Source organism: Nansenia antarctica, assembly GCF_963989245.1.
Source record: "Nansenia antarctica genome assembly, chromosome: 1".
Lineage (NCBI taxonomy): Eukaryota > Metazoa > Chordata > Actinopteri > Argentiniformes > Microstomatidae > Nansenia > Nansenia antarctica.
Window position 1 is genome coordinate 19,875,063 of NC_137674.1, and position 15,000 is coordinate 19,890,062.

Sequence of the window (15,000 nt, forward strand, 5' to 3'; positions counted from 1 at the left end):
CTCTGCAAGGATGCTGTTCATTGACTTCAGCTCAGCAGTCTACACATTCATCCCCTCCAAGCTGGTGATCAAACTCAGTGACCTTGGCATCAGCACCTCCCTCTGCAGCTGGACCCTGGACTTCCTGACCAACAGACTCCAGTTTGTTAGGTTAGACAGCCACACCTCCTCCACCCTGACCCTGAACGGTGCTGTCCCACAGGGCTGGGTGCTGAGCCCTCTCCCCTACTCCCTCTCCACCCACCACTGTGTGCCTGGGAAATAGTACATACATTTAAATAGTTTTTTATTTCACCAAATAATGTATTAGCACAGTACAGCTCAGTACAGAACAGCTTAACTCAATAGAGAACAGGTTAGAACAGCTCAGCACAGGCCAGCCCAGCCCAGTCCGGCCCTGTGGTTCAGCTCACAAAACAGCCGGGAGGTGAGCGGTCCGATCTCTCAGTGATGGACAGGACTCCTGGTTAACCCAAACACATATCAGCCCCATCAGAACTCAACTGGGCAAAGACTGCTAACAGCAAATGACCTGTGTGTGTATCTGTGTCTGTGTCTGTCTGTGCGTGTGCGTGTGCGTGTGCGTGTGTGTGTGTATCTGTGTCTGTATGTCTATATATTTGTGTGTGTGTGTGTCTGTGTGTATCTATATACATTGATATTCTCATCTGGGAGGGAGTGTGGGGAACATCGGGGCGCGGTATCCGTCCTCTCCTCTTCCTCAAACAAACGCGTTCTCAATTAGCCCCTTCAGAAGAGAGGGAGAACCGACACACACACGCGCGCGCGCCGCCCCGCGTGGAAATATGTTCCAGCTCCGCCGGCGCGATAATGACGCCTGACCTTTGCCGTCAGTTGTGACTCAATCAGCGCAGATAATGAAACGCTGTAATCAAACAATAATTACGTGATAAACTGCTCTAGTGGGGCAAGCGGGGGGCGGACGGGGGACGTTTAATATGTGTGTGTGTGTGTGTGTGTGTGTGTGTGTCAAGGTTCTGGCAGTCCCTGTTTTTTAAATGACTCTGCGTCTTAATCAGGGGACCCCATTTACATCGCTTTGCATAAGTGACAGGAGGATATTTATTGTCCTTTCCCCAGCGGGCGACTCCTGCACCTCTCTCTCTCTCCATATCATATTGAATCATCTCCCCGCGGAGTGAACGAACACGACCGACCCGCCTGTGAAAGAATACAAATGATTTCTCCACCTTACTGGAGAACGTGATGACTCGATCCGCTCAGTGTCTGCTACTGCTAGGAGCCACGTCATTCGTGACGTTAGAATTATAAGGTACTATCTCCATTTTTGTCAAAATTGAGTTTTTTTTACATAATCTGATCCATTAGGTGTTTATTAATGCCTGTGTTTTTTAAATGTTGACATTTTTGAGTTAGTAATTCATAAAATACAAAGGTTCCATCTCACAAAACATAATGGAATGTAAAAACTTTGACAGGAGACAGAACCTTATCATTCTAAGCTCACACATTGTCAGTGGTGGAGGAGTAGAACCGGCCTAGTTAAAAGTTAAACTGACCCCCTCTGCTACCCACTCCCACATTACACTTAACACAGACATACACACTCATCCCCTCCTCCCCCTGTCAGATCTGCCTTGTGCTCCGTGAGCAATCAAGCACTCAGTGATTGTCCTCCGTCACACGGCTGCTCTGCACCAGCCCCTCACACACACACACACACACACCCCTCACCATCTGGAGGTTATTACTCCCCTTTACACATCTGAGGCCCCACACACACACACACACGCATGCACGCACGCACGCACACACGCACGCACGCACACGCACACACACGCACGCACGCACACACACGCATGCACATGCGCGCGCGCACACACACACACGCACGCATACACACACACACACACATGCACGCACACACACACACATGCATGCACGCACACACACACACATGCATGCACGCACACACACACATGCATGCACGCACACACACACACACACACATGCACACACATACACACAAATGCACACACATGCATGACACGCACACACACATAATGCGCACACACACACATACACAAACACACGCACACACATACACACACAAACACGCACACACACATAATGCACACACATACACACACACACTCGCGCGCACACACACACACACACATACACACACACACACACACACACAATCTCATTCACATTCTCTCTTGTCTATAAATCAATACTAGTCTCTCATGCTTAATCTATAACTTCATTCTATATGTGTTGTCTACTATTTCCACCTGTGATATTTAGTGGATATAGCCTTGTCCTACCAAGGATAAAGATTCACTGCCTGTGTGTGTGCATGTTTGCGTGTGTGCGTATTTGGAATAGTGACAGGTGGGGCGGCTGTGGCGTAGGAGGTAGAGCCGCCGTCTAATGATCGCAAGGTCGGCAGATCGGCGGTTCGAGCCCCGGCTGGCCACATGTTGAAGTGTCCTTGGGCAAGGCACTGAACCCAAAGTTGCTCCCAGTTGCTCCCAGTTGGTGTGTGAATGGGTGAATGAGAGGCCGTTGTAAAGCGCTTTGGAATAAGACTCTATATACTGTAAGTCAGTCCATTTACCATTTACCATATCTGCTCCCCTCTCCTTCCCACCAGGTAGCAGTTGGTCCTCACTAGCCCAGGCCAGAGCTTCCATTCCATTTATAGCCTGAGACACAGTGGTGTTGTTGGGGTTGTGGGGGGGGGTTTAGTTTTTGGGGGAAAGGGGGTTCCTTGTCCCATAGCTTCTGGTGCATGGTGTTTGCGTTTAAGGAATGTGCTACGAGCTGTAAATTCAGATCGCTCACCTTCAACCAGCCGTCTGTCAGGGCTGTCGGGGGTGTCGGGGGGTGGGGGGGGTCAGGGGGGGCTGTGACATGTCTAAGCACTCGAGCACCCGGGTGTGGAATTTGTCCGTAGCCCGCCAGAGTTGTACCTGGAGCCAGTCGGCTGAGGCTCACACACACACACGCGCACACACACACACACACACAGACACACACACACACACACACACACACACAGGGACATACACACACACACACACACACACACACACACACAGGGACATACACAGACCACTATGTTTGGTAGAAGGTCATAGTAACATGGAGGCTCACACATATAAGACATTACAACTCATTCTAGACTTGTTACTGTACGATGCCTTCTAATGTCTACGTAACATATCATAAATATGTTCTGTTTGTCTAGAAGACTTTTTGGAACTTCCATATAGAGGTTTCATAATGCGCTAGGAAAACATTCCACTAAGTTGATCTCTGTTGAGGTGCCACAAGCCTGCAGGTTGTTATGAATCAGAATCAGATCACAAGTAGCTTCCAGGAATGTTGGAGAAGCGTCCAACTGTAGTCTTACATGGTCTGTTGTCTTTCTAGGTAAACCCCATCATGGCCTTTTTAGACTGAAACAAACATGATGATATATATTCTATATTGTGGTCCATTTCTGATTTGATCGCTGGAAGAGCATCAGGAGAGTACTCTCCCCTACAGCCTACGAGGAAATTGAGTAACCTGATGTTATTCATGTATTTGTGATTGATTTAGGAGAAGGCTTTTAGTTCTGCCGTTATCTGATTTCCTTTCTCTTTGTTTTGTGGAAGATCGATGCAAAAATGTAATGGAGACCCTGGCAGAGGGGGGGGGGATGTATTCCTGCTTTAACCTGGTTACGGAGAATGGGCTCTGTGGGAGGTTTGAACAGCATCAGATGGGAGGTATGGCACTATCAAACTACCCTACATCTCACTGGCTCACTAGAGAGAGAGAGAGAGAGAGAGAGAGAGAGAGAGAGACAGAGACAGAGACACGCAGAGACAGAGAGAGAGACACACAGAGAGAGAGAGAGAGAGAGAGAGAGAGAGGTAGGTAGGTAGGTTGTGTCCCCCCCCAGCAGAACGGATGGCTCCAGTCCCGTGCGTCTGTGTTTGCCAAGTCTAGACAGGAGGAGGGGCTCGGCCCGAACGCACGGCCGGTAGGGTCGCAAAGGTGAGGGGGGAGGGAGGGGCGGCGGGGGGGGGGCGGCGTTGATAAACAGTTGTCTCTTCACCGTGCGGTGTTTAACAGGAAGCCGGGAGCGCGCCCCGGGACCAACCTTGGCACCTTCGCATAGATTTTCCAAACGTGGCGGGTCTACGATGGTACGAGGGCGAAGAGTGACTTCCCCTCTGGGAAGGAGAGAAGCAACAGCCCCTTTTCGGTAGTTGAAGGAGGGGAGGAAGAAAACCTTGAGAGGAGAAACGGATTGCACCGACGCCCCGAACATCCGTTTTTTTAGTAGGGAGGAGAAAATAGCATCGGGTAGCGATGACATAAATGGTGATCTGCCAATTTCTGCCTGGACTCCTCCTCTCTAAACACTCATCCATCCACACACGGGTGTGCCCCTGCTTGCCCCCCCCCCCTCGATAAGGACAGAATGAATCCCGGTTGCTTCGTCTCATCTCTCTTAGGGGCGGCTGTGTGGCGCAGGAGGTAGAGCCGCCCGTCTAACGGTCGCAAGGTCGGCAGATCGGCGGTTCGAGCCCCGGTTGGTTACGTGTCGAAGTGTCCTCAGGCAAGACACTGAACCCTGAAATTGCTCCCAGTGAGCGGGCCGGCCGGCGCCTTGCATGGTAGCTTGCCTACCTCGCCATTGGTGTGTGAATGTGTGTGTGAATGGGTGAATGAGAGGCCGTTGTAAAGCGCTTTGGATAAAGGCGCTATATAAGTCAGTCCATTTACCATTTTACCATTTTATTCGGTCCTCCGTTTTTTTTACGTCATTTAGGTATTCCCGTAGACAAATCGTCCCGACCTCTCTATGGCCCTATCGCTAAGCCACGCCCCCTTTGAAAACTCGGACAAACAAACAACGCTTCACTGACAGTGACTGACTGACCGACCGTGACTGGATGACATTCAAAGTTTTTAAAGACGATAAGAATATTTAGTCTAGAAGCTTTTTCACCAGCAGATATTAGCGAGTTGTTTGTCCAAGTTTTCTGCCTGTAGTGACTTTTGCTGTGATACGATTGGACAATTTCTATTTTGGGGGCGTGGCTTAGCGATAGCTCCATTGGATAACAGTGCTGTGCTATATTATGGAGTGTGATGTTAACTTATTGGATGTCAGAGTGCCCCCTGTTCGGGGGGGGGGGGGGGGGGCGGGGGGGCTCTCACAGTCCTGGTGGGCTGAGTGAAGGAGTCTTCTTGTTCTGTCCTCAAGGCGAGTGTGAAAGCCCCCCCTATCCTCCGGGCCTGGGCGCGTGACTCTGTTTATGGAGTACCACAGATGTACTCTTAACCACGGTCGTCCAGCCACCGCGAGAGAGATCCTTAACGTAGCTGCTATTGTTCAGGGAATGGACTGTTATCAGCTGAGCATTGTTTTACACCTTCCCCTCCCCCCAGCACATCCGTCATTCTAACTGCTGGGTATCCATTGAATATGATGAGTGTCTCTACTAACTGGGATGAGAGCTGTGTGGATCGCAAACCACCATGTGTGTGAGCCTCTTCACGGCTCTCAACGCCTCTGTGAGGGAACCTTTTTTTATTTTTATTTTTAAAAGCCCCGGTTGAATATAGAGGCTTAAATGAACACTTCCTCCTCTTATTAAAGAAGTGATAGATTGAGCTCTTCTTCCGTGGTGGCTGTTGGAGAGAGGAGCAGTCTCAGTGAGCTCCCCCACCCTGACAACCTGAGGCCAACACACTTTAAAATGTTTGAGTGATAACACTCTGTGCCTGATCTGTGTGTGTGAATGAATGAAGTACGTACGCACGCACGCCACGCACACACACACACACACACAGTGTGTGTGTGTGTGTGCGTGGCGTGCGTACGTAAGTGCGTGCTCACGCCTGTGTGTGCGTGCGTGCGTGCGTGACGTGGCATGCGTACGTACGTGCGTGCTCACGCCTGTGTGTGTGTGTGTGTGTGCGCGTGTGTTTCCCACTCCCTGCCTTGTTGTGTCGAGCCCTCCCCTGACAACGGTCAACAAACTGTCCTCCTGTGAAAGGAGCCGAACAGCTGAGCCCCGAGGAGCAGTCATGTGACCTGTAGCCCCACCTGACCCCTGACCCCCTGTGTCATTAATACTGTAAAGGCTCTTATCTTAACTGGCTGCCTGCCCTCCCTACATTCACAAGTTTATATTGCCCTCATTAAATACAGGTGCACTCAATGGAACACTGTTTGGCTTGTCACTTATTTGTCATTATGTAGTACAAGATAAGGGCCGTTTGGCGAGTCAGATGTAGGAGCTCTTGACCAGCTAGGGGCCTGGCAGCAAGGGCGCGGGGAGCAGGGTTGTGTGACTAAAATCCGGGGGGGGACAAAAGGGCAAGAAAAGGGACCGGTCTGGGCTATTTCCTGCCTGGCGGGGGCGAGGTGAGGCTGTCTGTCACACACAGCGGTTTTGTCCTCGGGTTCTGAGCGCTGGTCAAACACCCCCCCGCTGTGACAGGCAGCTCGACACTCCGACCAGAAAGGCGGAATGAGTAATGTCCTAAAAGCCAGTCAAACATTAAACATTACACTTGAGTTCTGAATGATCATTACCTTGACAACAGTGTTCATGAGCTAACGCGCGACACTGAAAGGTAATTTGGGGATTCTGTTATTATCGGGGAGGATGTTGTTGTTTGGAATCTCAAACTGAACGCCCGCGGCAGAGGCCAGACGCACAGATCAGGTGTTATCACTCAAACATTAAATCCTGAACAAAGGAGGGATGCATGTTTCCGTTTCTGGCTTTTCGTGTTTTTTTCTGTGAGCTTCTACACGAGAGGTTACAAACCGATAGCCGTTCCCTGTTGGCCTCAGGGAGGAGTGACTGATGAGTCACAGGCTGTTCTGGCTCTGGAGAACAGAGGAAGTGGTTGATGATTCATTATCATTCTATTATTCATTCCCCGTTATGCATTAGAACAATTGTTACTTAGCGATTAGGCACGAGAGGCCAGGCCTCTGCTTTGCGTCGGGCCAAACAACACGCCTCGGTTGTGACTCAGTTTATTCACGTATTCACAAAGTATGTGAGCCTTGTTGCTTTTATACAACGGTCACAACGCTAAACTGACCATATTGACGAGAAACTTTACCAGTGACATACTTCCCTACATACCTGAGGCTGAGGTGAGACTGTCAGACACCTGCCACCTCTGAAACCTCTGGAACCTCTGGCCTCCGCCGCGGACGTTCAGTTTGAGATTCCAAACAACAACATACTCCCCGATAATAACAGAATCCCCAAATTAACGTTCAGTGTCGCGCGTTAGCTCATGAACACTGTTGTCAAGGTAATGATCATTCATAACTCAAGTGTTTACGCAGGGATATGACACAGGTAGGTGGTACACAGGTAAAACAAGTCAACGCTGTTAGTTTATCTGGGAATAAAGCATGGCTTCCAACGCTTCTGTTCTGCTGTTGTATCTGGCTGTTGTGTAATAGTCATCATACGAGCTCATGACTCCTGCTATCAGCCTAATTAAGGCACAATGGCCTATTGTATTCCATTGATAATGCGTGACACACGTGTGGTTGCTAGTGTGGTTGTGAAATGGGCTTGTGAAGCGTTTGTTTCCTGGTATCTCAGCCAGGTGCGGTGTTAGTGTTACAAAATAATTAAATTAAGATTATATAATGATTAAAGCACTTTGAGCTTTAATGAGGTTTGCAGGTTTGCAGGAAAAGCGCTATACAAATAAAGTTATTATTATTATTATTATTATTATTACAGTGTTACAGTGTGACAGTAGCCTCCATACTAGAGACTGGAACTGGAGCAAGCGTGTGTGTGTGTGTGTGTGTGTGTGTGTGTGTGTGTGTGTGTGTGTGTGTGTGTGCGTGTGCGTGTGTGTGCCCGTGCGTGTGCGTTTGCAGTCTCCCGGGCCGGCGAGCATAGCACACTCTTACACACACACACACACACAGGTGGGCAATTGTTGAGTTTATCAGCATCAGCCCATTAATTAGTGTAATTAGTCTTGCTGTGGGCAATAAGGGGCTGATAGGGTCTGACGGGGCCTCCGGCCGCCCGCCCTCTCGCCCCGTTTACCTCCAGATAAGTTTGTGAGCGCAGGGTGAGCTGCTGATCTGCTAATCGGACACATTAATCACCCGCTGCTCCCTCAGCGCCACACGGCTGTTTGCTGTTGCATTAGGCTGTTATCTCCTCTGGAGGCACTGGAGGGTGGGGGGGGGGGGGGGGGAACCGCCCGCCCTGCCTGCCCTGTCTGTCTGCCTGCCCTGTCTGTCTGCCTGCCTCCCTGTTTGCCTGTCTGCCCTTTCTGCCTGCCTCCCTCCCTGTCTGCCTGCCTGCCTGTCTGCCTGCCTGTCTGTCTGTCTGTCTGTCTGTCTGTCTGTCTGCCTGCCTGCCTGCCTCCATGCCTGCCTGCCCTGTCTGTCTGTCTGCCTGCCTGCCTGTCTGTCTGCCTCCCTGTCTGTCTGCCTGCCTCCCTGTCTGTCTGTCTGTCTGCCTGCCTGCCTGTCTGTCTGCTTCCCTGCACATGGTCGTGTATATGGAATGGAACTATTGTGTAATTGTCATTGACTGTATTTACATGCACACCATATTCCTGTGTTCATCAGAATATGCTCAATATTCCGATTGGGCAAGAGTCATGTAAACACGTCCCGAACCTGATTAAGGCCATATTCCCATTCGGGCAATATTCCGAACCCTGGCCCGTTTTAATGGGAAAATTGTGACATGCAAACATCTTATTTGGAATATTACAATAACCCGAATATTGACCTTCTTCTTGGGAATATGGTGTGCATGTAAACACAGGCGTTGTCGGCGTAGTTTGAATCGTGAGTTCCAATTGTTATTCTGTCGTCGTAAACAACTTGTGATGACAGGTTTTGGTTGCTCTAAAACCACGGTGTGGGGGTCTATGAGAGGGGGGTCTTCACCCTCCTAAAGAGCTGTGAGAGGAAATTAACGTTTTTCCGTGCGTCCGAGCTATATATAAAAAAAATAATAATAATATATCCTTTTTCCTTTTTGGAAATCACTAATTGACAACATGCTGGTTCTAGTCTATGAATATCGTACTACTCAAGTATTTTAACCACATCCCGTTAGCTTCGCGATGGCTGAAAATGTGTGTTGGGTAACACCGGGGGAAAGTGACCCACAAACTCCTTCAACGTTCCCTTTTAACCCCGATAGAGACCACTGTCTCTGGGAGAGTGTATGTATGTAGGCCACCCTGGAGATTGCCTGGTCCAAAGCACTTTGATGACTTGCTCTTTTGTGCCTGCTCTCTCTTACTCTCTCTCTCTTTTTCTGTCTGAGCCCCTCTTTATCTCCTCTCTTCTCTCTATCTCTCTGTACTCTTCCTCTCCTCTTTCATCCCTTCTTTAGCATACCAAAAACACCCTTGATGCATCTCCACATGCTGTAAGTGTCCTTCATGCTAATTCGGCCGGTGAAGCTCTGTAAGGACCCCACGCCAGGCCTGTTTGTTCACCCAGGGGGGTGGGGGGCTATGTCCCCACCCCCCCAGCCCTGCCCACACTCCTCTAGTCCCCCCAGCTTGCTGTCACCATGGCACCCCTGTGACATTCCCCCTTGTGGCAGCTGGTCCCAGGATGTGTTGTGGTGGATGTTTCTGTTAGCTGTATGCTAATGCTAACAGGCTAAACAGGCTGCTAGCGATGGAGCTATCAGAGTGACTAGTCTAACCTGGAGCACACTGAGAGGACACACACACACACACACACTCACACACACACACACACACACACACACACACACACTCACACTCACTCACTAACAAACGCTCACAGACTCACTCACTCACACACCCACCCACACACACTCACACTCACTCACTCACAAACGCTCACACACTCACTCACACACACTCACACACACTCACTCACTCACACACTCACTCACACACCCACCACATACTCTCACTCACAAACGCTCACACACTCACTCACTCACTCACTCACTCACACACAGCAACATAATGTTCAATCATTAACTGTATTCATAGTGCAATGTGTCTTCCAGTGTCATCACCCACCTCCTGACAATGCTGCTAGTAGTAGGGTGTGTGTGCTGATAGTCAGGGGGGGTGTGTGTGTGTGTGCGTGTGCATGCGTTCGTGCGTCACACTAGAGGAGCAAATGTGATTGGTACTACGGTACGTAAACCCACAAACACACTGATGGCATGTACAGATCTTACGCCGCTAAGATGAGCTGGAGGGAGGCAAATTGAATTCTCAACAACGTAAATGTGCCTCGACTCGATGGCTCTCTCTCTCTCTCTCTCTCTCTCTCTCTCTCTCTCTCTCTCTCTCTCTCTCTCTCTCTCTCTCTCTCTCAGAGTCTCTCTCTCCTACTTAAGTCATCTCATTGTTCCTCTGGTACCAGATACTATCTCTCTTGGCCATTGGCCACGGTTCCTTAATCTCTATTTGATGACTGCAGAGCAGAGGGATGTCGTAGCTGAGGGGTTTGAGAAGCACAGACTGATACCTCCCTCTGGAGATCTCTCTCTCTCTCTCTCTCACTCACTATCTCTCTCTTTCTTTCTCTCTCTCTCTCTCTCTCTCTCTCTCGCTATCTCACTCTCTCACTTTCTCTCACTTTCTCTCTCTCTCTCTCACTATCTCTCTCTCGCTTTCTCTCTCTCACTCACTATCTCTTTCTTTCTCTCTCTTTCTTTCTCTCTCTCGCTATCTCACTCTCACTTTCTCTCTCTCTTTCTCTCTCTCTCTCTCTCTATCTCTCTCTCTCTCACTCACTATCTCTCTCTTTCTCTCTCTCTCTCGCTATCTCACTCTCTCACTTTCTCTCTCTCTTTCTCTCTCTCTCTCACTATCTCTCTCTCGCTTTCTCTCTCTCTCACTATCTCTCTCTCTCACTATCTCTCTTTCTCTCTCTCTCACTATCTCTCTCTCTCTCACTTTCTCTCACTATCTCTCTATCTCTCACTATCTCTCTATCTCACTATCTCTCTCTGTCTCTCTCACTATCTCTCTATCTCACTATCTCTCTCTCTATCTCTCTCTCTCTCACTTTGTCTCACTATCTCTCTCTCTCACTATCTCTCTCTCTCACTATCTCTCTCAGTATCTCTCTATCTCACTATCTCTCTCACTATCTCTCTCTCACTATCTCTCTCACTATCTCTCTCTCTCTTTCTCTCTCTCTCTCATTATCTCTGTCTCTCTCGCTATCTCTCCCTCTCTCTCTCTCTTTCTCCCTCTCTCTCTCTGTCTCCGTCCATCAGTGCCTGCTACTCTCCGTCTCTTCCACACTAGAGACAGGGTGTGGACAGTTGCCATGGTTTTCCTCCACCAGGGGAACACAGTGATTGAGACATCTCTATGGGGTTTATTACAACATGACTGAGGAGTTGTTGTTTTTTTCATCGATACCACCAAGCTAATTCTCTCATCAGACCAAAACTGTTCTCTCAAACTGTTCTCTGTCTTCTTTGTCCTGATCCCTGAAACACTAATTTGCTTGCTTTGCACTCTGCTGTATGATTGTACAAAAGAAGAGACTTGGTGAGGCTGCATTCTCATTTTATGCACCCAAATTGTGGAACGCACTGCCAGTTTACATTAGGGATGCAACCTCAGCACATATGTTCAAGTCAAGACTAAAAATCCATATTTTTAATATCGCCTTTAAACGACTAAATAATCCATTAGGATTATATAATGATTGGCGCACTTTGAGCTGCAACGTTTGCAGGAAACGCGCTATACAAATAAAAGTTATTATTATTATTATTATTATGATGGATGATGGAATTGTATGTCACTAACATGTTGTTGTTGTTGTTGTTTGTGTCCCAGCTATCCCTACAGTGAAGACAGCAGTCGAGGGAAGGAGTACATGAACACTCGCTGCCCCGCCTGGTGTGACCGAGTCCTCATGTCTGCCCTGGCCAGAGACATGGTCTTAAAGGTGTGTGTGTGTGTGTGTGCGTCTGTATAAAGTGGTGCGATCTACTTCTAAGTCGGTATCCACTACCTCCATGTCTCCTTCATTTCCTTCCATCCCCCTCTCCTCCTCCTCCTCCTCTTCTCCTCTGGTTCTCTCCCCCCCCCCCCCCCCCGTGCCTCTTTCTCTCTCTCTCTCCCAGATGGAGGGATATGGCGGTGTGTGTGAATATTCATACGGAGCGTTAAGCTCAGCATCCACACAGACAGTATATATCCAGGCCTCTTATTGAGTGCCAATGGGGCCCTATCTGCTCTATCAAGCTGGAGATCTCCCCGCCCCCCCACCCCCCCATCTCCTCGCCTCTCAGAGTCAACACTGTGGCGAGGCACCAGATCTCCCGTTCCCCCCGCCCGTCTTTCTCCAAATCCAGCCCAGCATTTGTAAACTCGCTCCAATCTGCCGCCCGCCCGCCCACCCTCCCTCCCTCCCTCCCTCCCTTCCGCTCCGCTCCAGCATGGCGTTCCGGGCTGTTCCCTCACACACTAGTTGTTTGCTGGGATTACTCTGAAAAAAAAACGAGCGTGCGGCCCCTAGAACATAGAACGTTAAGCGGTAGACGCCGACCGTTGAGAAGCACGGCCGAGGGGGCGGACTAGATGCTAGGTGGACTAGATGCTAGGTGGACTAGATGCTAGGTGGACTAGGTGCTAGCCGGCGTCAGGTTGGAGAGTGGCTGGTGGTCCTGGGACAGAGACGTGGCCTGGGGCAGGGCTGGAGGAGGGACGCCTGGGGCGGTTCCTAGCCTGTGTTGGCATGCTGTGTGTAGGGGGGAGCAGTGGGGTGGGGGGGGGGTACTGTGGGGAAGACAGACTCTCTCCATCTCCATCCTGACCACATCACCTCATCACATCGTCTGGAGAAGCACCTCTCATATGCAGTAGGAGGGCCTTTCATCTGATGGTGGGTGGGTGGGGGGGTGTGAGTGTGAGTGTGAGTGTGAGTGTGTCTGTGTCTGTGTCTGTGTCTCTGTGTCTCTGTGTCTCTGTGCGTCTGCGTCTGCGTCTGCGTCTGCGTGTGTGTGTGTGTGTGTGTGTGTGTGTGTGTGTGTGTGTGTGTGTGTGCGTGCGTGACATCTCTGACCCACACAACAGAGGGAGGAAGTGTTGTTGTCCAGCCCGTCACCAGTGAGCAGAGCAGCCTAAGGCGTGTAGATAATAGAGGACCATTACATTGTTATAGAGAACAGATTCTATCCGCTAACAGACTCACTCCCTCACCCTCCCTAAGCTGCTGTATGTATTTGTTTATCTTCTCAAGCACCAATTAATTGGATGCAAAATAGGGGGGGCCAAGAATAGTCTCCTAACACCTAATGGTCGTGTTCACAGATTGGCTGATGATGCAGTGAGCACACACACACACGCACACGCACGCACGCACACACACACACACACACACACACACGCACGCGCACACACACACACACACACACGCACGAGCACACACACACACACACACACACTCTCAAACACACACACACACACACACACTCTCTCAAACACACACACACACACACACACTCTGAAACACACACACACACACACACACACACACTCTCAAACACACACACACACACACACACACACACACACACACCCACCCAGGACTAGGCGTTCCAGATTGTAGACCGCCCCGGCCTGTAAACAGCCCAGCAGCCTCATCTATCACGGCACGGTCGGTTAACTCGCCATCATGTTATTTTCTGCCTGCCCAGCCCTAACACGCCAAAGGTTCCCCGCGCCGCCCAGCAGCGGCACCGGTGGGGGGGAGGGGGGAGGGGGGGGCGGTAATGAATACCCAGCCGACCGAGCGCTGCCTTTCCGCAGGAGGACCCTCTGTAATTTGTTTATCTGTCTAAAGATTACGCAGCCCCCCGAAAAAGAAACCCACCGTGTTCATGCTGCCTTTGTAAATGATCAAGTCTGCGTTTGATGAATGTGTCCCGGGCTCTGCTCTGTCTGTCTGTCTGGCTGGCTGTCTGTCTGTCTGTCTGGCTGGCGGGCGGGCGGGCGGAGAGAGAGAGAGAAGGAAGGTGCCGGTGCGTGGAGGTAGAGAGAGGTGCCCACCACGCTCTGCTGCACTGTGACCTACGACCCCGGGGGTTGGCTTGAAGTTAATTTTGGATCTGTTCTAAAGCTGTTCTAAAGCTCCTCCTGTCTTTCTTTCTCTCTTCTCTGGTGGGCGTGCACGGCTCACCTAGTCACAGTAGATGGCACCCACGGTGTGTGTGTGTGTGTGTGTGTGTGTGTGTGTGTGCCTGCGTGCGTTTTGCCATTACAGGGGGGGGGAGGTTTAAAAACTCTTTAGTTCAACCAGCGAAATGTGATTTATACCAGAGGCTCCAGATCCATGTATCAGTGTGTGACACCTCCTCTGTGTGAGGTATGATTCATTCATACCCCCATTCAATGATTGGATCAGATTCATAATTCACTTAAAAAGCCGACACATTTTTATTTGTGAGCTCTTTTCGGTGAACCTGGCGAAATTGCATCGAATCAAATTAATCTGATCCATTGATTTACCATCTGTAAGGACAGGGGACCCCTCGCTGTTATCTGGTTTTGTCATAATTCAGGCCTTCTCACTGTATTCAACCGTCAAATCAAAAGTAAATATGGGGTTGTTATAGTCCATGTAATCCTCCATTGTTAGTTATGAATTTGTAGTTTTCCATTTTTAAATATATTTGGTTTTAACTGTCAGGAAAACGAAGGGCAGGACTAGTGTCTCATCCAGTTGAAACCATGTACATAATTCATCATATTTAAACAGGCCCTCAAAACCCACCTCTTCTAGCAGTTAACCCTCTCCCCCTCCCCTTCCCATGTGTCCCCACCACTACCTTCATTATACTTTCTTTTTATTTATTTTGTTTTCTTTTTTATTACTACTCGATCTTTTCAGTTTGTAAAGCGTCTTTGAGTGTCTATAAAAGCGCTATATAAGTCTAATGTATTATTATTATTATTATTATTATTATT

General features: G+C 49.5%; 1 protein-coding gene across 1 annotated transcript in view; it reads left to right on the forward strand.

The window, feature by feature from the left end:
- Positions 1 to 15,000, forward strand: part of inpp5a (inositol polyphosphate-5-phosphatase A) — a 187,478-nt gene that overhangs the window by 168,015 nt on the left and 4,463 nt on the right. The window contains exon 12 of the mRNA XM_080537304.1: positions 11,866 to 11,977. Within this exon, the coding sequence (XP_080393430.1) occupies positions 11,866 to 11,977 (112 nt within the window). The remainder of the gene's footprint in view (positions 1 to 11,865; positions 11,978 to 15,000) is intronic.